Source organism: Papio anubis, chromosome 6 (assembly GCF_008728515.1).
Source record: "Papio anubis isolate 15944 chromosome 6, Panubis1.0, whole genome shotgun sequence".
Classification (NCBI taxonomy): Eukaryota; Metazoa; Chordata; class Mammalia; order Primates; family Cercopithecidae; genus Papio; species Papio anubis.
In genome coordinates, this window is record NC_044981.1 from 44,491,766 (window position 1) to 44,515,869 (window position 24,104).

The 24,104-nt window shown below is 36.4% G+C and overlaps 1 protein-coding gene across 5 annotated transcripts; it reads left to right on the plus strand.

Moving 5' to 3' along the window:
* Positions 1-3,617: 3,617 nt before the first annotated feature.
* ENPP4 (ectonucleotide pyrophosphatase/phosphodiesterase 4) lies at positions 3,618-18,511 on the plus strand. Of its 5 annotated transcripts, none has more exons than XM_003897683.4 (4): positions 3,618-3,871; positions 11,545-12,403; positions 13,058-13,228; positions 15,098-18,511. In XM_003897683.4, the coding sequence occupies exons 2-4, from the start codon at positions 11,578-11,580 to the stop codon at positions 15,460-15,462; spliced, it is 1,362 nt and encodes a 453-aa protein (XP_003897732.1). In that variant the 5' UTR covers positions 3,618-3,871; positions 11,545-11,577; the 3' UTR covers positions 15,463-18,511. The 5 variants fall into 5 exon arrangements, with proteins under 5 accessions (XP_003897732.1, XP_009203566.1, XP_009203564.1 ...); XM_009205302.4 differs by having other exon boundaries at positions 15,101-17,714; XM_009205300.3 differs by having other exon boundaries at positions 3,856-3,956.
* Positions 18,512-24,104: the final 5,593 nt, after the last annotated feature.

Consider the following 24,104-nt stretch of genomic DNA (forward strand, 5'->3'; position numbering starts at 1 on the left):
AAATTGAGCACATTGCTCTCCACATAGGAAAGCCTCAAAAGAATTCATACTGATTCTTTCACAGCTTTATTAAATATTTGGAAAAATTCCTTCAGAGTGAAGGGTCTAACACAATAGTTCATGGTGGTTAATACAGAATCATTTTTTAAAGGAGCACTTAAAAATATTTTACAATCTTAACTTGATTGAGATTATTCCAATATAATCTTACTGAAAATGGAGTAGGTAAAAAGTTTTCACCAAAGGAACTTTCAAAATCATTAAAATTCAATGATTCATGAGGTCCTTTTCCCCTGTTACATTTAAGATAAAATCCGTATTATTTACTTTAACATCTAATTTATGTTAAAAAGTGAACCTTAAATACTCTCCTTGAAATTCAGTTATTTAGTTTCAGTTGCGTTGTTTAATTAGAACTGAGCAGTGGACAGGAATTGTTTTTCTTTGGGCAGGGTGTGGCTTTTGCTCTGAAACCTTTTTCCTGTAACTTCTAACTTCTGACATACTCCTGCCAGCAATGAGTTATACATCACAATTAGGAATATAGAAGAGAAATAATTGTATAGAGAGCTATGTCTTTAATTTTGAAAACAGGGTAAGATTTTATAAATATTTTGTGTTAATGAATAAATATTCAGTCTTAAGTGTAGTTCATGGGAGAAAAAGAAACTGCCTTTGACATGCTGCTTCTAAATCTGACATTGCCCCATAAAGGCAAATACTCTAGTTGTACTTAGTTTCTGTGTATTTTTTTTATTGATAAATAATAATTCTAAATACATTTATAGGGCAGATGTGATATTTTGTTACATGCATTGACTGTGAAACAATCAAGTCAGGGTATTTAGGGTATCCATTACCTCAAGTATTTATCATTTCTATGTGATGGGAACTTTCAAGTCCTGTCTTCTAGCTATTTTGAAATATAAAATACATTTAACTATAGTCTCCCTACTCTGCTATCAGACATTAAAATATATTTCTTCTATCTAACTGTATGTTTGCTCAGTCATTTCTCTGTGGGGTATATTCATTTGTAAATAATAAGTTTAGACTATTGCCTCTAGTCCATTTCAATCTCTAACATAAAATGGGTTTAAAGGCTCTCTATATTTCCAAACTTTATGTAAAATTCCCTTTGCAAAAGCTGAGCTGAAAGAACATTATAAGTGAATATTATTTTGCCTACCTAAATAAAACAATGCTTATGTCTAAAAATCACATTGTAAATAAGAAATGTATGTTACTATTATGTTTTCTTTTATTATCATTAAATTCCTACAATGAAACTATAGTGAACTTTGTGGCCGACTTCCCAGCACACATTCCACCTCATTTCCATTGAGAAAAAAAGCAAAGTTTGGGCGAGACCTCAGTTTAAGATGTGGACTGCATTAGTCTACAGGTAACCATGTCCTTTGCTGGCTTAGATTGGGATATGTGACACAGTTCTGTCCAAAGTGATTGAAGGAGATGGTTGCTGAAGACTTCTAAGAGACAGAAGAAATCTAGACGTCATTTCTATCACCCAGTGGAAGTGCAAAATGAATTACATGGTTCTTGTTGCTGCTGGTAGTTATATTTCCCACTAAAGGAACCAGAAGGCAACTCTGTTAAAAGCCAAGTGTAAAGCTGCAAAGAACTGAGTACATTATGATATCGTTGAGTTGCTAACTCAACCAGTCCTGAAGTCTGCCTTACCTCTGGACTTCTTGTTCCACAAGATGATAAATATCCTTACTATAACAGGATTTTGGTTGTGGTTGAAATAGTAAATATATAGAGGATAACAAAAGTTTAGGGCCAAAGGTCCTTATGTGTTATTTTGTCCCTCTGTTCCTGACCACTTTATCTTACAGAGCAAGAGCCCCGGCGGCATGAGATGCCCTAATTTAACCCAGCCACACAGGCAGTAGCAGTGGATAAAGAAAATTCTCTCCTGATGCCCATCCAGCTGCTATCTTCACCACACATCTGACCTAGATGGCATACAGTTTTGTCCACCCTTTAAGCACATATGCACCTACTGAATGAACAAACAGGATATGCACAATACCCCCAAATGCCACAAAATTTAAGTTCTGCTAAACTTAAATTTTATGTAATTGGACATTACCTAAATTCTCCCAAAACTTGGCCTTACCCTGACTATTGTTCAAATCGGGGTTTTTTTTTGGTTATAATGATAATAATCCCCAACACGTGTCAGACACTGTGCTGAATACTTTACTTGCTTTATCTCATTCATTTGATAGTAAGAGGTTGGTATTGTAACAAGATCCATTTTGCAGATAAGGAAATGAAAGCTCAAATAGGTTGAGACACTGGCCCATGATTGCTCTGCTGGTGAGTGACAGAGGGAGTATTCAAACCAGATTCTAGGGTCTTCAGGTTCTAAGGATTCAGCTACATACCCATTACCATCCCCTCCAGCTCTGAAAGCCCACAGATCTAAGATGCCCATATTCACCAATGCACAGGCCAACCTGAGACTTAAAACTGGAATTAATTTATCTAGGCACAAACTAATAATCTAACGGAATACATCTATTGCCAGATCATCTCCATGGCTGCTTCCAGATTGTTGTTAACAGCTATATTGTAAAGCTCAGACCAAGGGGACCAACTTCAGAATTTGTTATCTAAGGTCCACTACTGCAGTTTACTAATCCAGGTACTGGATTTACAGCTATTAAATGCTTAACACTTGAGGATATTACGTGTCATTAATATTCTTAATTTATTTGCACTTTTTATTTGAGCTGGAGATACAGTAGTGAACAAGAAAGAAAATACCTCCCGGAGCCTGCATTTTAACACGGGGGACAGTAAACCTGATGCACCTTTAAATGTTCCATTAAATTCAATAATGATTTAGTAAGTACTTCTACACCAAGTTCTGTTTGGCCCTACAGATTAAAAAGAGAAAAAAGATGCTATCCTCTCATTGCCAAGTGTGCCTGGACAACCCAACTATTAGTGAATAATTCTACTTCTGTTTGGTAATTGCTTTTTATGTTGGAAAGTTTAGTTACATTATTCTATTGAATAATCTTTTCATTAAAAGCAGGAGCACAATCCCACATACGCGTCTGTCAAAGCACCCAGTTCTCAGCTGTAACTCATTACTGGTTCCCTGCCGCAGGGACTGTGCTGCTTTTAACCTTACTTCTAAACTATTACCCAACTTCCCCTGTAAAGGTGCTCGCTTATCCAGTAAGACGGACAGACTTCTATGGTAGATCCACGTTTCATTTATCCCAACTCTGTGGATCTGGCTGAAGCCTCTCTAGACTTGTGTCGGACCTTGGTGCAGCCAATGTTGCTTTCTCCGCGGTCACCTAAGCTGCCAGGTGCACATTAACTAAGTGGCAGAAGGTCATCGGCTTGGGAATTGCCAGAGCCCTTTCCCGGACTCGCTGGTTTTCAGGTTCCCTGAAGGGCATCCAGATCTAGGATAAGAAAAGGGCGTGGTGGGAGAGTGGAATGAACCTCTCTACTCTTAGGTCCAATTCGACCCCTCCAAGAACCTGTCTAACCAATCGGAAAGAAAGTTACATTCAACTCTGGCTCTAACATCCAATCCAAGGACGTGTCTCAGACTCTGCTGCCCTGTCCCAGCCAGTCCCGAGCTGGTGCCGTAGACGCTCGCCTGGCAGCTGCGCACATTCGGAGCGCCCCGAGCGGCGCAGATAGGGAGGTTGGGGCTGTGCCCCGCGGCGCGGCGCCCGCCACTGCGCAGGCGCCTCAGGAAGAGCTCGGCCTCGCCCCTCTTCCTTCAGGTCCCCCTTCCCCGCAACTTCCCACGAGTGCCAGGTGCCGCGAGCGCCGAGTTCCGCGCGTTGGAAAAAAGCGGCGGCGGCGGCGGCTGGTGAGTACGCGCCTCGCGCGCTCGGCGTTCTGTGGGGCAGTGTCACCCCCTTCCCAGTCCACGAGGGGCTTTGAAAATAGAGATGGTGAGACGATACCCTCTGACCCATTCTCCCCCACTACACGCACGTCCCCTGGGGCGCGGCGGGAACGTCCACGAAGGGACTGAAAGAGCCAGGGAGGTGGCGGGCCGAGGCGGAGGCCAGTAAGGGAAGAGGAAAGAAAATTTAGCAGGTGGTTGTGGAACTGGGGAAGGAAACCTGTGGTGTTAAGTGTGAAGGGAGGGAAGTCAGCGGAACGGTAGTGGAGGAACCTAAGGTGGGTCTGGGGTGAAAATGAGGGGAGCTGGGGAGGGGTCGCCAGGCTTTTGGTTTTAAAGGAGAACCACCCATGGCATCGACATCCGTCTGTCTGGGGAATATTAAATTAGAGTTTATGTTAATTATAGATATATATAAGAACTAATTTCCTAGAAAACAAGCCAACCAAACAATAAAAGGTACATTTAAGTGCCTTTTTAAAGGGCTGGATTAAAAGCACGTAAGGACTTAAAAACAATGCTTCCTTTTCTTGTCACAACCACCCTATGAGATCATAGCATTCCCATTTTACAGATGACGAAAGTCAGGCTCAGAGAAGTGAAGGGACGCGTCCAACGAAGATTGTACAACTAGTGACAGGCGGATTCAGCTTTACACCAGATCTGATTCCAGAAGGGCTTTGCTTAATCAGGCAATCTGGTGGACCCAAGTCTGAAGGGAAGATTTGCCAACTACTGTGAAATATCAGCTGCTGGTTTCAGTATTATGATCTTTTATTTCTTCTCCTCCCCCCCCCCCCCCCCCCGAGATTGTTTCAAGCTATTTTAAGGAAATTAAGAAGCCTGCAGCACTTGTGCATCTTCCCCCCCACCTCCACTTAGATTAGTTACAGGATATAATTTGGAATAAATTCTGATGAAACGACAAGGTGTAATGGAGGGAGGTATTTTACTATGTAGAAAGTAAGATAAGTGTGTTTTGAAGATGCTAGAAAATTTTGTGTATGCTAGAAATTTCTGTGTGTTTTACAGAATTGGAGAATAATTTAGAATCCTACGATTTTTAAGACCAAGGAATTTTTTTAGGGAGTGTATGTTTTTCCTTAGACTATAAGAAAGCAACTGATAATAATCTAAAAGTAATGGCCTTATTTATATACATAGAATAAAGTTTTTAAAGGTGTATGAGAGTTTCATTGTATTACAGAGCAGATGGCATGCTAATGGTGACAAATATCTTTCACCATATCCTGTAACGGTTTATCCTCTCTTGGCTTCACATGGGCTAAGAATGCCCCAGTGAGAGTTGACTGCATTCCATCCATGCGAGAAGGTCTTCCCAGAGAAGTTAGAAGGTAGTTTGTTCCCTGAATTGAAGACTAACTCATACTTCCAGTTGTTTTGGGGATATTTGGTTGCAGTCCAGAGAGGTCTGCTTTTTTTCTTCTCTTTGACATCTTTTGGGTGTGAAAAATTACAGAATTTCTCCCAATATTTTGTAATATAAGTTTCATTCCCTGCAAACTTTATTTTCATTCCTTGGAAACTGCTTGAGAACTTCTCGTTGTTGGTTTGTCTGTAGCTTAACACTCCCTGTTAGAATGAGACAGAATGTGGTAGACATGGATCCAGCACTGCTAATAAAAGAAGAGTTCTGTTAATAGTTTGGAGATTATTACCAGATTTGTTAACTTGCTATTACTGGATTTGTAAACTTATTGAGGACATGAAATTAGTAAGAATGCAGTAAAGCAACTGATTGCTTTCTGAGCTCAGCCAATCACTGGACTTTAGCTTCATCATATACAAAGTCATATGAAAGGTCATCATATGCGAGGAGATGAGACTAAATTTTTCCTAGTGTATTTTATAGTTTCACAATAATATTCTGCCTGTTATAGTATAGACTTGGTTCCCCCCCCCCCCAACAGCTTTGTAACTAGAATGATAAAGGGAAACTAATTTTGAGGGCCTGTTCTGTAACCTTTACACATCCCCATTTTACACACAAGGAAACAGAAGCCAGGAAAAGTTGGATCTACCCAAGATCACCCATCTACTAGTTGTGAGCTCAGGTTCTGGGACCCTTCTGACTTCAGTCTATAGTCTTTGCAGTTTGTCTGTAATCCTAATCCCGAGGACAAGGACTGCGACGCTTGGATGCCAGCAGTGTGCTGAGGGATTACTGAGCCACAGGATTAACAGCATGTGTTCCTGGAGCATCCTTTTAACTCAAGATTTGAGGAAGAAGCATTTTGATTAGTATTTCGTAGGGGAGGATGGACACAGGTTTTTGGTCTGTTTTGCACATGGGAAGTGGTATAAAGCTTTCACATTAAAACACTCAAGTCTGTATTATGGAGTATAAAATTCACTTTTTTTGAGGTAAAATGAGATTAAAGATGTTTCCTGTTCTGTGGCGGGACATTTAAGATTACAATTTCACTTCCCTCTGCTCTTTTTAAAAAAATAACCTTTTTATTGAGATATAAATCACACACCATTCAGTTCACTCATTTAAAGAGTACAGCTTTATGGAATTGTGCAACTGTCGTCACAATCAATTTGAAAACATTTTCATAACCCCCAAAATAAACTTTATACCTACTGGCATTTACTACCCATTTCTCCCCCAACCCCTAGCCCTAGATAGTTACTATAGTTACTTTTAGTCTCTGTAGATTTGCTGATTCTAGCCATTTTATCTAAATGGAATCATACAATAAGTGCTTTTTTGTGACTGTGTTCTTACATTTAGCATATTTATCCAGGTTGTAAAATGTGTCAGCACTTCCTTCCTTTTTTTTGTCAAATAATATTTTATTATATGGATATATCACATTTTATTTATCCATTCATAAGTTAGTGCACATTGAGATGTTTCTACTTCTTGAGTCTTACAAATAATGCTGCTGTGAACATTTGTGTACAAGTTTTTGCGTGGACATATGTTTTCATTTCTCTTGGGCACATGCCTAATAGTAGAATTGCTGGGTTATATGGTAGTCCTATACTTAACCCTTTGAAGACTGCCAGAATATTTTCCAAAGTGGCTGTACCATTTTACATTTCCTGTAGCAGTTTATAACAGTTTCATTTTCTCTATCAACACTTGTTATCTCTTTTATTTACTCATCCTTCTGGGTGTGAAGTGGTATCTTATTGTGGGTTTGATTGCATTTCTCTGATGACTAATGCTGTTGAGCATCTTTTCATGTGCTAATTTGTCATCTGTGTCTTTGGAGAAATATCTTTTTCAGATCATGCTCATTTTTTTTTTTATTTTTATTTTTATTTTATTTTATTTTATTTTTTTGAGATGGAGTCTTGCTCTGTCACCCAGGCTGGAGTGCAGTGGCCGGATCTCAGCTCACTGCAAGCTCCTCCTCTCGGGTTCACGCCATTCTCCTGCCTCAGCCTCCCGAGTAGCTGGGACTACAGGCGCCCGCCACTTCGCCCGGCTAGTTTTTTGTATTTTTTAGTAGAGACGGGGTTTCACCGTGTTAGCCAGGATGGTCTCGATCTCCTTGACCTCGTGATCCGCCCGTCTCGGCCTCCCACAGTGCTGGGATTACAGGCTTGAGCCACCGCGCCCGGCCGATGCTCATTTTTTAATTGGATTATCCGACTTTTTATTATTGAGTTGTAGCAGTTCTTTGTATAGTCTAGATACAAATCTCTTCAGATATATGATTTGCAAATATTTTCTTCCATTCTCTGTGTTGCCTTTTCACTTTCTTGATGGTATCGTTTAAAGCATGAGACTTTTTAATTTTGAAGTCCAGTTCATTTCTATTTTGGTCACTTGTGCTCTTGGTGTGGTATCTAAGAACACAGGGTTACAAAAAGTTACTCCTACATTTACTCCTACATTTTCTTTTAAGAACTTTACAGTTTTAGCTCTTAACCAAGGTCTGTGATCTACTTTGAATGAACTTTTGTGTATGGTATGAGGCAGGGCTCCAATTTGTTCTTTTGCATGTGGATATCCAGTTGTCCCTGTACCATTTGTTGAATTGTCTTGGCACCCCTCTGCTCTTAGAGGTAAATCTACTGGAAAATTTTTAGACATACTACAATATTCCACTTTTAGTAATTTCTCTTAGCGTTAAAAATAATACATTATGGTGTGTGAATCTCAAACACACTGTTACAAATATGTACTCATAAATTTATGAGTATTTTTCCCCGTGAGAAGATACTGTGCCACCTATTTGCTAATTGAAGTCTATTCTGTTATTTGGTGTTGTAGAACAAAATTGATTAAAGTATAAAGCCTGTCTTTTTCCAGATGACAGCCTGATTTATTATTTTTGTTATTTATGCTCCTGCTTTGATTATTATATATTTGAAAAGTATAAGTTCTTTGTTCCCTAATACATGGCACATACATACACTTTTGTGTTATGGAATTAGTGATAGTAGATATTTGTTGAATGATTTTTTACAAAATGACCCAGGTGTCTGCTGAGCCAGCCTTCATATGTAGGAACTAATTTTAGGATATTCTGGAAATGCAAACTAATACTGAAGAGCTATTATAGACCACCAAGATGAATGATGATTATACTTTACATGTTGTAATACATTTCAGAAAGATCGTGACAATGAAATATGGTGAATGGAAATTCAAGTTGACAGTTATTTCTGTATTTATTTCACAGTAATTTGCATGCAAGTTGGGCCTGGATATTGGAGGGACTTGAATGTGAGACTCAGGCATTTGGGCTTTTTGTATAGGCAGGGGGATCTTTTGAATATATTTTTAATTAAGGGAACATGAACAGAGCTGTGCCCAGGGAAACTGAGTTGGCAGTAGATGTGAGATGAGAAAGTGGAAGGTGGTTGAGGTAGAAAGGTGAATTAAGAGACAAAAGTGCTCTGGACAAGAGGTATTGAGGTCTAAAGAAATATAGCAGTAGTAGAGATGGATGAGTGGGTAGCTGTTAAAAATGTTTGTTTCACACGCAGGTTTCTGGCCTCTACTGTGGGCTGACTGAATCAGAATCTCCTAGTTATAGTGACTTGACAGCTGTACTTTTAACAAACTTCCTTCAGTGATTCTTATGTCTGATGTGCTGTATTAGATGATGTGAAGATAGAATTGACTAGACTGGCAACTGATCATATACTCAGGGGATCTCTTTGTGATTGAGAGAATGGTGAAGCTGTTTTAAAGGATTGGGAACTAAGGAAGGGGGAAAAGATGTGGAGGTATAGAGAATGCATTCCATCTGACACACATCAGATTGGATTTGGCAGCAGAACAGCTGTGCGATGGGATAGGACTGGTTGGGAATATAAAATAGTTACACAGGGAAAGAGCCAGAGAAGTAAATAGTGTTTTTCAAAAAGTAAATTTATGAGTATGTTTTCCCTGTGAGAAGATACTGTGCCACCTATTTGCTGATTTAAAAGTCTCTGTTGTTGGAAAGAAATATTTGGATATGGGGAATGCTACTCAGAGAAACCAGGGAATCTACTCAATCCAAGCTTTCATGGAGACCTGCATGCCCTTGACACAACTTCTAAAATTGTAGCAACCCACATGATATTGTCATCTGATTGAACCCAGTTAAAACTCTCTGAGGGAGGAGTTAAGTCATACATAAACACTGTGTTGGGGGCATAAAATATTGAATGAAAGGGGAAGTACCATTGTCTAGTTTCTTGATAGCTGAAATTGCTGAGATATGACTAGGGCTGTGTCTGTGGAAATACCCATATGCCTCCTCTACCCCTTATTAGGTTTGTTACTCTGTCCTTTGGAGAGGTGGTTTTGTTACTCTGCATTATTTTTGGTTATTGGGGAGCACCAGGAACAAATGTTCCATGCACCATATTCAGAAGGCAACCTGTCGCAGATTAAAATAGTAGAGATTTTCTAGACCCAAGATCCTCATAAATCAGATTCTGTGCCTTTGGTCTTTCTAATTTTAAGTCAGTTTTTAAGAGGATCACAGCCTCTGTCAGTAAGTATTTGACCACAAGCACACAGATCCTCCAGGTGGCATGTTTGAAAGAAAGAAAGTATTTCCAGTCTACTTGAGAGAATACACAATACATGACTCCTGAACTTCATAATCATATTAGTTAACTTGCTGCTTTTCATACCTGGGACCTCAACATGCATACCCATTACCATGTTCAGGGTCTTCTTAATCTGAAATAATGCATTCACTTGTTGGCATTATAACTGCAATCCCAGATCTTTGTAACTTTCACTAAAAGTTACTCTTAACTAATCTTAATTAGTTCTTTGACTTCACCAGAACCTCTAGTTGAAAAACTTCTCTACTTCTCACATCTGTCAGTTTCAGCTTAGATGCTGCAGCCCAAATTTCAGCTGCTAAAGTTAGTATCTTCAACTTCCTTTGTCTTCCTTCAGTTTCTGGCAGAATCTCAAATCCAGGGAGGATCAGCTGCCTGTTTTGTTCATGCCTGTGCCAGGTTTACTGAGTTGCTGGAGAAAACCAGTCAACCATGTCACTATGAAAATTCATGACAGCTGTCAACATTGACTCCAGTTCTGCTGTTTCCTCACACTTTCTCCCATCCTCCACATTAACTATTTCAGACATTTTTTCTGTTCCTCAGACCTCTGAACCTTTTACCAGTCTACTGCCTCTCAATAATTGACCCTACCTCTGGCAACTCTCTTCACCTCCAGTCCTCAAACCTGTCCGCTCCCCTACCTTTGCTCCTTCTCTCCTGTTACAATCGAAGAGGCATCCCGTCCATCTAAAATGAATCATTCTGCCTAAATCACATGTCTTATTTTCTTAGAGGCCAAAGAAGATAGAGACTGAAGGCAGGGAGATTTATTAGGGAAAAGCTGTTTTTGTCATCAGTGAATTGATTTAAAAAAAAAGAACAAAGAATCAGAGAGAGCTTTAAGCCTAGGGAAACTATTAGTGAAAATAGTTGTTGATTGCAAAAAGGAAGTTTAAGAGGGACGTGGTAGTAAAATTCATTTCAATAGCTATTGGATTTCTTCATAAGTTACTGGAGCATCCATGTCCCTGTAGGCTTTGTATGTTTGTTAATCAACTTCATGTGACTATTGGGGCATGTACAGACTGATGGGGGGCTTTTTTTCAATAGCATTTATTTCTTATCCCCCCTTTTTTATAGCAATATTTTCCACAAGAACTGGCAATAAGCCAATATGGTAGAATTTCCACCAATTATTTCTGTGGGTTAAAGAAACTATAAAGTACAGTTTATTAAACTGGAAAAATCATCATCTCTGGAGCCCCTGAAAGCTTGGCATTAACTTTATATTATATAAAAGAATCATTTTAGTGTCTGCATCTATTTTTATTAAGCCTTTAGAAGAATTTCTAATGCAGCTAATGTGCATGACAGCCTAGGAGGAGTATTGATGTGGAGTATAAAAATGGTCCATATAAAGGATAGAGTAGGGCATATATATAAACAGGAAACTGGACAAGTAAAGACAATTTTTATTTTTTCCAAGTTTAGCTTTATTTTTAAATAAATGGCATTATTTAAGTTAATATAGGTAAAGCTGGCATATAAATATTGGTTCTCTCCTCCTGTGGGCTAAAATTCTAAAACTTTACCCAAATGAAATAGCATTGCTACTTATGAATTGTGTTTTTACATTTTAGGAACCCTGATTGCTGTCGTTCAACGTGTTCATTATGAAGTTATTAGTAATACTTTTGTTTTCTGGACTTATTACTGGTTGTAGAAGTGACTCTTCCTCTAGTTTGCCACCTAAGTTACTACTAGTATCCTTTGATGGATTCAGAGCTGATTATCTGAAGAACTATGAATTTCCTCATCTCCAGAATTTTATCAAAGAAGGTGTCTTGGTAGAGCATGTTAAAAATGTTTTTATCACAAAAACATTTCCAAACCACTACAGTATTGTGACAGGCTTGTATGAAGAAAGCCATGGCATTGTGGCTAATTCCATGTATGATGCAGTCACAAAGAAACATTTTTCTGACTCTAATGACAAGGATCCTTTTTGGTGGAATGAGGCAGTACCTATTTGGGTGACCAATCAGCTTCAGGAAAACAGATCAAGTGCTGCTGCTATGTGGCCTGGTACTGATGTACCCATTCACAATACCACCTCTTCCTATTTTATGAATTACAACTCCTCAGTGTCATTTGAGGAAAGACTAAATAATATTACTATGTGGCTAAACAATTCAAACCCACCAGTCACCTTTGCAACACTCTATTGGGAAGAACCAGATGCAAGTGGCCACAAGTATGGACCTGAAGATAAAGAAAACATGAGCAGAGTGTTGAAAAAAATAGATGATCTTATCGGTGACTTAGTCCAAAAACTCAAGATGTTAGGGCTGTGGGAAAATCTTAATGTGATCATTACAAGTGATCATGGGATGACCCAGTGTTCTCAGGATAGACTGATAAACTTGGATGGCTGCATCGATCATTCATACTACACTCTTATAGATTTGAGCCCAGTTGCTGCAATACTTCCCAAAATAAGTAAGTAAACATTCAGCTGAGGGATACTATTATTTGAATGGGGCAATTGATTGAGGGGGGGTGGGTTGTATAAAAGAATGAAGCTCTGGCTTTTTGTAGTTTAGAACCATATACTCAGAGTGAGATTATATGTGTTTTTCCTCTTATTTACAAGTTTAGAGCAGTTGACTTACGGTTTAGTTATATGGGTTATGGTTTAGTTTCAAAGTGAATATTTCTTTGCTTTTGATATATCTAATTATTTGCACTAATGGAAAAAGGAAATTTTTATCCTTCAACATCTTAGATTTTAGTGTGTGATGTTTAGTGGTGACAGTGTGAGGTACCTTTCTTCTACTGATCACAGAATTAGTAGTTAGTAGTAACATGTAATTAGTTTATGTTTACTTAGGAAGATACACCTGAAAAATGTCCCCTTTCTATAAAAGTCCACCACGGCAATCCACAAAGTGAAACAGATTTGTTAATGTTTGAGAAAGGTGTGTGTTTGTGTGTATCAGTCCCCAACACTGTCACATTATTATTGCTCTGTTTTTTTAAGAAGTGATTTAATAGATGATATTATCTATAATTCACTTCCAGTTATTCTAGTTAGACATATTTTTTCCTTACCAATTATAACTTGTTTCCTTTGCTGTTTCCTTTTTTTCTCAGATAGAACAGAGGTTTACAACAAACTGAAAAACTGTAACTCTCATATGAATGTTTATCTCAAAGAAGACATTCCTAACAGATTTTATTACCAACATAATGATCGGATTCAGCCCATTATTTTGGTTGCAAATGAAGGCTGGACAATTGTGCTAAATAAATCGTCACAAAAATGTAAGTATTTAGTTGAGATATTTCTGTTGTATAGTAGAAACAAATCATGTCTTGTGATACTGTTGTGTTAAGAGGGTACTTCGATTTAAAGAAGTTCACACAGAAGAATTAGTTCAATTTTCAGCCAGATAATTCCCAGGTCTTCATTTCATAGAATTTACAGTAATCACAATTTCACCTTTAAATTAGAAAGTAGATTTAAGAGTGAAGGCATAGTCTTACTTTCTTTCCAAAACTGCAATTACTGTCAGTAATTTTCAAGATTCATTCTCTTGATTTATACAAAATAAAAGAAGTAAAGAAACAGTAAAAGGGGAGAGATTAGCTAATCCTTGTTCTTGTGTGTGTTAAAAAAAAATTTGTCTGAGTAACCCTAAGTCTTCCCCAGTGACAAAATCATTTACCTGAATGCTACAGCTATTTAGAATACTGGGCAAGAACCAGAAAGTAACCAGACAAAAAAATCCACCAAGTGAACAAAACAGATACATCAAAATCTCTCCTTAAAAATGTATAGGAGAGAAAATGTATAGGGGAGAGTTACAGTTCTTGCCTCAAACTGAAGCTTATTTATCCATATTTCATATTCAATTCAAATGCTTTTTTTAAAATCTAATTTTGTGGCGTATAGTAAGGGTCAGCAAACTTTTTTAGTAAAGGGCCAGGTAGAAAATACTTTAGGCTTTGTGGGCCAGCTGGTCTCTGTCTCAGCTACTCAACTCTGCCTTTATTGTGTAAAAGCAGCCATAGACAACCTGTAAACAAATTGAAGTGGTGGGTTTTAGTGAAACTCTGTTTACAAAAAGGATGGAGGGCTGACCTTCGCTATGGGCTGTAGTTTGCAGTTCTCTGATATATAGCAATTTAGAAGTATCAGGCAAGCATAGGAGAGACTCAGGGTCAATGAAGTTTGTATATTATTTACATCAATGTTATATGTTGCATATTCGTTATTGAAAACTGCAAGTATAGAAAAGCATAGGAAAGAGAACAAAAACTATCCATAATCCCTCAGTACAGATTTATAGGCAAATGTTAATTGTGGGCATTTTCCCCCATCCAATCTTTTTTCTTATATATATGTGTGTGTGTGTGTGTGTGTATGTTTTAATATTGAAATCTTTCTGTATATTCTGCTTTTTGTCATATTTTTTATTTTTATGATGAAATATTTCAAACCTACCACCAAAGAATAATATAACAAATATCAATATACTTATCACTCAGTCACCCGTATGTAATATGAAAGTGGGAGCTCATTAAATACAGCTGGTGTACATTAAATGGCAACATTTGTTAAAGCTAAAAATTGGAAATTTATTATTGGAGTTGTATTAGGGACTATCATATGCTTTTCTTTAAGTCTAACTTTTACTGGGATGGAGTCACCAGGTTAGACAACACATTCAATGCAAGATCCTTCCTCTAACAATTGAGATAGGTTAGGCTGCAGATTTTCTTTTTCTCCATTTTCTGGCATTACTCACTTCTGCTCTTCCCAGTTACACAGAACCCTCAGCCTGACCACTGTCTTTATAACTAGTACTGTTTGCAGTGAGCTTTTGCAGACAGTGCTGAGATTGCCAGGTGAAGTAAGTGGTACTAGGGCTGAAAGATAAGTACGTCAGGTTGAGAAGTGGTGGTAAAGTCTGAGGGTATGACCAATTGGGAAAAGGGGCATGTGTGTGTGTTTGTGTGTGTGTATTTGAGAAAGAGAGAGGGAAATAGGGAACATAGCTGAGTTGAAGAAATAGAAATTTTTATTTCTGGTCCCTTTCTGAAAGAATTGAATGTGTATATACTAGAAACAAGTTATTTTTTCCTAAAAAGTCTGATCTTATTTACTGATGTTGTTTTGTTCTTTTTCAGTAGGTGACCATGGTTATGATAATTCTTTGCCTAGTATGCATCCATTTCTAGCTGCCCATGGACCTGCATTTCACAAAGGCTACAAGCATAGCACAATTAACATTGTGGATATTTATCCAATGATGTGCCACATCCTGGGATTAAAACCGCATCCCAATAATGGGACTTTTGGTCATACTAAGTGCTTGTTAGTTGACCAGTGGTGCATTAATCTGCCAGAAGCCATCGCGATTGTTGTCGGTTCACTCTTGGTGTTAACCACGCTAACATGCCTCATAATAATCATGCAGAATAGACTTTCTGTACCTCGTCCATTTTCTCGACTTCAGCTACAAGAAGATGATGATGATCCTTTAATTGGGTGACAAGTGTTAGGGCTTATACAAAGTGTCTTTGATTAATCACAAAACTAAGAATACATCCAAAGAATAGTGTTGTAACTATGAAAAAGAATACTTTGAAAGACAAAGAACTTAGACTAAGCATGTTAAAATCATTCTTTTGTTTTCCTTGTATTTTGTTTTGGTTTATTTGCTAATAAGATAACCCTGACCATAGTAACATTGTTAGTAAATCATTAGGTCACATCTTCTGGTAGGAAATCATTAGGTAACATCAACCCTAACTAGAAATACTAAAAATGGCTTGAGAAAAATACTTCCTCTGCTTTTATTTTGCAATGAAGATGTGATACATCTTTAAATGAAAATATACCAAAATTTAGTAGGCATGTTTTTCTAATAAATTTATATATTTGTAAAGAAAACAATAGAAATATTTATGCAATTTGTGAATTTTGTATATTAGGGAGGAAAAGTTTCCTATATTTTTATATTTACCTTTAAGTAGTTTGTATTTCAAGTACCCTCTTGAGGTAGGAAATGCTCTGTGTTGGTTAATAAAGTTGGAGCAGAGAGAAAAGATACAGCAAATGAAGAAATATTTTAAGGAAACCTATTTAAAAAAAACAACTGAGACCATTTGATAAAAGCCTGAGTTGTGACCATTACATCTTAAGCTGTTAGTCTTAAAGGTTATATCTTTTGAAGATTGTTGTTAGTAAGAAATTCAGAAGAAAAGAGAGACAAGTGCTTTTCTATCTATGCTTAATGCCTTTATGTAAATTACTTAGTTGTTTGTGCGTGCCTGTGCAAGTGTGTTTGTGTGTAGTTGTGTGGACATTATGTGACTTACTATAGAAGGAGGTCAGAGATGGACTGTGGCCAGGCTTCCACATTCCTGAAACACACAGATCTCAGGAAAGGTTATTTTTGCACTTCATATTTGTTTACTTTCTCCTAACTCACAAGTTAAAATCATAACTTAATTTCATTAACTTTTATCTTTTAACTCTCTCATGTTTGTTGTAACCTGAGGTATCCAAATGCTGCAGAAAAATTTATGACCCAAATACAAATCTCAATTTGACTGGGACAGAATGAGGAATGGAGATTTTTATATTTATCTTTGGGACTATACCTTACGTTTTAGGCTATAGAATAGTTAAGAAATTTTAAACAGAATTTAGTATCTTTTGGTCTTTCACACCATTCATATGTTAAGTGGCAGAATAGCCTTAGTGCTACCTCCACTTTTTTCTCCAGTCTTTGCATCACAGAAATAATCCCTCTGTTTAACGTTTGTTCAGAGCCAAGGGTTTATTGTGAAGAACTGTCATCCTGCTTTTGCTAGCTGGTACCTTCTAGTAATCAAAATTAATATGAAGAAACTAGGTTGTGACAGACTAGATTATATTTAATAGGGGAAGAATTGGGCTCAAGAACCATTCATCAGTACATGAGATAAGCAGTTAATAGTATGATCTGTAAAGTTTTGACAATATAAAATAAACTTGGTAACTGTTTTACAAATATAAGAGTGTAATAAATATGCAGCCCAGTTAAATGTTGATTATCTATGATGGTAAAGAAGAACAGTGCTGCCAGTCATCAAACATACAATGCATCCTATTGAGTCACTGCTAATTTCTTGAGCCCGGTATTTGCTGCTTGTTGTATTTGGGGTTGTTGAGAGGCATTTTCAAACCCTATATAAATAATCCATGCTGTTGGTCATAAATTGACTGTATTAAGAACAGTAAAATAAATGAAATAAAAACCAACAGTACTAATTTTGCTTTAAAAAATTTCCAATTTTTTTCACATAAAACAGTAATCCTAAAGGTTAATATTAATAGTTGATCTAAACAGAATAATAGAAAAGTGCTACTTTAATTTCCGTTAAAAAGCAAATAGCATTGACACATTTAAAGCTTTTCATTTAAAGAAGTAGATGTTTTTGAAGTATCTAAAATAGTAGCAGAATATTTTATACTTGGTCCTTGCAATGGTGTGAGTTTTAATGATTGCATTAGCGTGACTGGTGGTTATCAGTTTCAGAAATCTATACTTGGCATCCAACTCATGAGTGGATTTTATATAGGATGGAATAGGAAGGGATGTCCTGTCAGTATCTTAACCCTTTCAACAAGGTATTTACATATTTGTCTTTCCTTACATTCTCAAAATATTGACTTGTAAATTAAGCAAAAATTTTAAAAGTATATGTTGATGGAACAAGAAGAATAGTATTTATTTAATAAAACATATATATTCAACTATGTGTTGATTCATTTGTATCTTTAAAAAAATTATCACTGTTAAAGCCATTGACTCCTTTAGTACACTGAGAAAATCTTACAGTAAAAGTAGCCTTTTACATTAAGGTTTTAGTGTGTATTTTGTTAAATAACTAATATACTGCTCTATTTTCTGGGTGGTAGAAAGTATTTGGCTCCAGGAAACAATACCCCAAGGTAATGGGAAAGGTTTTGATTAAGTGTTTTTAATTCAGTCAGTGAATTCAGAATAGGTATATTCATGTATAACATAGGACAGTTCTGCTGCTGTTATTTATATGCAGTTCTTCTGGTAAATAGCAATAGAAAAAAACTTTCAATGTTTGTCTATAGGTTTTGTATTATTATTCCATTAGGTTTGGCTTAAGAATTTATAGAATTCTTGGAACATTAAAGGATTAAAATGTTTTTACATTGTTCTTGGGTGTCTCCTCCTTGTGCCCGTATCTGATAAGCTTTATGGATGATTGCATTTAATTCCTTTTATTTGGAGGGTTTTACTTCCTTGTTAACACGTAAAGTTATAAATGAAGGACAAGGAGGAGATGGAAAATGTGTATTTATTGTCAATTCTTAAAATAGTGTGTAAATAAAATAACATGAGTGTGCTTTAAAGAAATGTGTTATGTAGTGCCTTAATTTAAATTAAAATATTTTTGACTTACTTGAATTCAGAATTAATGACTTTGTTCATGATTTTAAAAATTTGTGTGAATAAAATCTACCAAAACATTCTGACTGTAATTATTAAATATAAAGTTCAGTGCCACTGGTGATTTTTACATTTGTTACCTTCTTGCAAAATATACTTACTGTGCTAGATGTTGACATGACTTAGTAATATAGAAGCCCAAATAGATATTTATTAGGATTTTTTAAACTCTTTAACAAAAATTTTAAAACAGTGTATAAGTATACAATCCAGCACAAGGACATCATTGGAAAGAAAGCCAAGATAAGTTTTACAGAGCCTCCAGAGCTGTAATTTATTGGCTTACGGTAGAAGAGAAGAGATTTGAAAAAAACCGATTATAAAATAGCGGGGATGATGGGGGAAGCAGTCTAATATTTAAACTTTGTTTTGTACATAGCCATAGGTATTTAATGACTTGTCCAATTGCATATGGATTCAAGAAAGTTCCCTCTATTAGAGCAGTGATTAATTCAATTCATTTCCTATTTTTGTATTAAGAGAACACTGCTAAGAATTGTAGGAAAAGAAAAGAATAAATGGCACTTTTTTTACTCTGAAAGAGAATTATTTCAAAAGTGGTAAAATGTTATTTATACCAACAAATTACCTATGTGTACTCATGGGTTAACTCTTGCTGCTGAGAGCCTTGTATCCAGAATCGTTTTCCAGACCCTGTGCTTCCTGAGGTTCAGATGCTAACTTTGCCTCTTTCCCCAACTCCCAGCCTCCTTAGTGCCTATGTTTGGTTATTATTACATCCTTCTCCATCCACTCCAGTAGTGTACTCCCACACACATTCACAACCATTGCTTGAAAGAATATGTGAGAATCTAAATGATCCAATTGGGCTTTGGAGTCCTGTAATAGACATGCTGATCACAACATATATGTGTATGTGTGTATGTAAGTATATGTGTAAGTGTATATATGTGCGTGTGTGTATATACTATATAGGCACACGTGTGTATATATAGTTCTGTATTCTAATGTATAAGTATGTGTATATGTTGAAATGACTAGATCCTCTGACTCCTGTCCCATGGTCAAAATTACCTGGGAGGTAAAAGCAGAGTCTATATCCAAAGAGTAAGCCAAACTGCTGTGCAGGCTTTCTGTGTGTCCACAAGTCTTTTTTTATTCCTTTGGCCTCTGAAATGTCACTTCCACTGTCAATACACAACCTAGTGAGCTCTTCTACTGACAGCTCCATGATGATGATTTATAGACATGTGTCTCCAGTCTAGACTTTCCTTTTGTGTTAAAGATACAATTTGCTGTTAATTTAATCAGCATTACATTCATATCAACCATGCTCTATCTCACTTTCGTAGGTGGGGTGGTGGAAAGGAGCAATAGAAATTAACCCCAAAACAAGTATAGAAAATATTCACTATACAAATAACCATTTTATAAAGGGGCTTCTATGTTAGACAGAGTACTATGGATTTACAAAATGTTTGAAATATCCACTGAGGAGAGTGAGTATGTTTTTTACACTCAAAATTTCTGTGAAGATTCTCCCTCCCCCTTTTTTTCGTAATCTTAAAAAGACATGTTGGGTACTGTATTGAGTACTGCTAGACTGTGTAATTCAAACCAATGCTCTTACTGAGGACTAGAAAATCTGGACAAATAAAAGATTGTGTTTATGCGTTGAGGAATTTCCAAGAAAGTGAAGAATGAAGAGGTTAGGATTTAGAAGGGAAAAAGTCCCCATAAACGTGAGTCCCTAAATGGCATCTGTGAATTGTAGAAGAGGCTGCTGAAGGGCTGAGAAGCTAACCTAATCAAAAGAGACTAGGAGGGGGTGGTTGAAGGAGAGAAGGCACAGATGTGAATGTATCTATTAAAGTCATGCATCTGCACTATTTGGCACAAATAAATTTGAAAATATAAATGAATAATTTCCTAGGAAAAAATATTGTTGGATAAAACTGACTCCAGTAGAGGAAAACAAAAACATACCAGTTTCTGTATTTAGGAAAAGGTTGAGACAGTTATAGTGTACAAAAAGTATCAGACCTCAAAGACAATAATCCTTTTTTTAGTGACTCTATCAGGCTTGGATATCGTTTATATTTGCCTCGAAAAACTAATATTTTAGAAAATGAAATATATTATTTTTAAGGTGAATAAAACTGATATCAAACTTAACAAAATAGCACACACAAAAAAACTATGGACCAATCTTGAATGAGAGAAACATTTTTCAAAAATGAGAATTCAACCACATCAGTAGTTAGATGTAAATAGACTGAACATTCCAGTGAAAAGGCAGAGATTATCAAATTAGATGAAAAAGCAATATCCAACTACATGTAGTCTACAAGAGAATCACTTTAAGTACAAAGACACAAATTGAATTTTAAAAAAGGATAGAAAATAACGTGCCATGGAAACTGTATTAGTCCATTCTCACTCTGCTAATAAAGACATACCTGCGACTGGGTAATTTATAAAGGAAAGAGGTCTAATTGACTCACAGTTCCACAAGACTGAGGAGGCCTCAGGAAACTTACAATCGTGGCGGAAGGGGAAGAAAATATGTCCTCTTCACATGGTAGCAGCAAGGAGGGAAGTGCAGAGGAAAGGGGGGGAAGCCCCTTATAAAACCATCAGATCTCATGAGAACTCACTATCATGAGAACACTATGGAGGTAATTGCCTCCTTGATTAAATTACCTCCCACCAGGTCCTTTCCACAACACGTGGGAATTGTGGGAACTACAATTCAAGATGAGATTTGGGTGCAGACACAGCAAAACCATACAGAAATTAGCCATAAAAAAGCTATAGTACACATATACATATTAATATCAGACAAAGGAGTCTTCAAGACAGTAATTTTCAGAGATAGGGAGATTTCATTAATGTACAAGCACCAATATGAAAGGAAAGTATGACAGTTCTAAAAGTGTTCATACCTAAAAACAGCTTAAAAACACATTAATCAAAAACTGATGGAAGTAAAGAAATAATTCATAAACATAATTGAAGAATTTAGCACTCCTCTCTAAGTCATTGATACAACAACCACACCAAGAAAAAAAGATGATAAAGATATAGAAGACTTGAGTGATTTTATCAACCACCTTGACTTAAATGAGATTTAGAGATTACAGCTCCAAACTGCAAAAGATATTCTTTTTGTAAGTACACATTGAAGAATTACCAAGTTAGGCCATACACAGGACCAGAAAACAAGTCTCAGTAAATAATCACAAAGAATTGCAATTTTACAAGGTATATTTTCTGACCACAGTGGAATGAGAGTCAATACAATTTAGAAAGTCCTTAAATATTTGGAAATTAAACAATACACTTTTAAATAACTTATGAGAAAAATAAAAATAAGGCAAATAAAATATTTGGAAATGAGTGATCATGAATATGTAGCACCAACATCTACAGTATGCAACTAAAGCATTAGTTAGAGGGAAATTTGCAGCTTCGAATGCCTATCTTAAGAGAGGCTGAAAGGTTCAGAATCAATGATTACAGCCTTTGCTTTAGGAAAACAGTAAAAGGAGGAAATAATTCAAAGTGAGTGGGAAGAAGGATATAATAAAAATAAGATCCAAATTAATGAAATAGTAAAGAGAAAAATAAATTGAAAATTTATTTTTTAAAAACATACTAGTAAAATTGGTAACACTGCCTAAAGAAAAAGGGAGGTAGCAGAAACTAGCAATATCAGTGATAACAGAAGGGCCATCACTGCAGATCCTACATATATCAAAAAAAAAAAATACAGAATATTATGCCAACGGATTTGACAATTTAAATAAAAATGGATAAATTCACTGAAAAAATGCAACTTACCCAACAAATACAAAACTAAATAAAAATTTTGAATAGCTTTATATCTATCACAGACATTAATTTATCGAAAACATTCCTATGAAGAAAACTTCAAGTCCAGGTGGTTTGACTGATTAGTTCATCACACATTTGATGAAATAAATGATGCCAGTTTTACATAAATTCTTATGGAAAATACAAGAAGAAGGAATACGTTTTATTTATTTATTTATGAATAAGATGGAGTCTCGCTCTGTCGCCCAGGCTGGAGTGTAGTGGCGGATCTCGGCTCACTGCAACCTCCACTTCCCGGGTTCAAGCAATTCTCCTGCCTCAGCCTCCTGAGTAGCTGGGACTACAGGCACGTACCACATTGCCCAGCTAATTTTTGTGTTTTTAGTAGAGATGGTGTTTCACCATGTTGGCCAGGATGGTCTCCATCTCTTGACCTCGTGATCCGCCCACCTCGACCTGCCAAAGTGCTGGGATTAGGGGCTGGAGCCACCGTGCCCAGCTAACACATTCTTGTTATAAGGCCAGTGTAACACTGGTACGAAAACATGAAAAAAATATATTAAAAGACCAGTATTCTTATGAACAAAAATACTTAACTAAATATTATCTAATTGAATTCAGTGGTAATTCAAAAGGATAATGCACATGAATAAGTGGAGTTCACTACAGGGCACAGAATCGTTTTGATCACTGAAAATCAATCAATGTTATGCTGTATATTAATAGAAAAAAGAACACATTATCAAGTCAATGAACGTGCAAAAGCACTTGGCAAAATTCAACCCTTATTTATTAGTTGAACAAACTGATTAAATTTGGAATAGAAGGAAACTTCCTCCAGCTGAGGAATGACATCTATAAAAACAAAACAAAACAAAGCCAAAGCTAATATACTGAATGATGAAATATCAAATGTTTCTTTCCTGAGATCAGGACCAGGGCAAGGATGTCCACTCTCACCACTTATATTTAACATTGTACTACAGGTCCTAGCAAGTGCAATAAGGAAACAAAAGAAATAAGTATTGGAAAATGAAACTCATATTCACAAATGCATGATAGTATACACAAGAAATCTAATAATCTACAGATAAACTCTGAGTTTAAAAAATGGCTGGATATCAGGTCAATATACAAAAATCAAGTGTATTTCTATATCTTAGCAGAAAACAATTAGAAAAGGAAAATTTTAAACTCATATTATTTACATTGCTATCAATAAGCATGGAATATTTGGGAATAAGTCTAACGAAATACATGCAGAATCTTTGCACAGAAAATTATAAAGGAGTTAAGGGAGACCAAAATAAACAGAGGGCTATATAATGTTTATAGGTTGGAAGGTTAAACATTGTAAAGATGGCAATTCTTCCCAAATTGATCATTGCATCCAAGCAATTTCAGCAGGGTTTTATTTGTTTTTTTTTATGGAACTGTGGAAGCCGACTCTAAAATTTATGTAGAAGTGTGAAGAGCCAAGACAATTTTGAAAAAAATAAAATGGTAGGACATACTCTGTCCGGTGTCAAGAATAATTCTAAAAATGTAATAAGAGAGTATGGTATTGACACAAGGATTTAAAACTAGATAAACAGAATTAATTACCTTTGTTAAAATCAAGAATCCATACCTGTGTGGGTGTATTAGACTTCTCTTGTATACCCTCAAATGCAGTCAATATACTCTCGCTCCAGTTGTGTTTTGGCTTTGACTAGCTTCCCACAGATGCAACCTGACAATGCTTAGCCTCTTTCTTCAGTTCAGACATGACTGGCCTGAACACTAAAGCGTTGAGTGCTTCTGAGATCACACTTGGCACTTGTGCTTGCACTTTTCAAGAAATATAGGGAGTTAATGCC

Bases quoted from the DNA above. Each gene is read 5' to 3' on its own strand.
- ENPP4 (XM_003897683.4), top strand. From the start codon at position 11,578: ATGAAGTTATTAGTAATACTTTTGTTTTCTGGACTTATTACTGGTTGT. The intron at 12,404-13,057 runs GTAAGTAAACAT...TTTTTTTCTCAG, and splicing joins TGCAATACTTCCCAAAATAA to ATAGAACAGAGGTTTACAAC. The intron at 13,229-15,097 runs GTAAGTATTTAG...GTTCTTTTTCAG, and splicing joins AAATAAATCGTCACAAAAAT to TAGGTGACCATGGTTATGAT.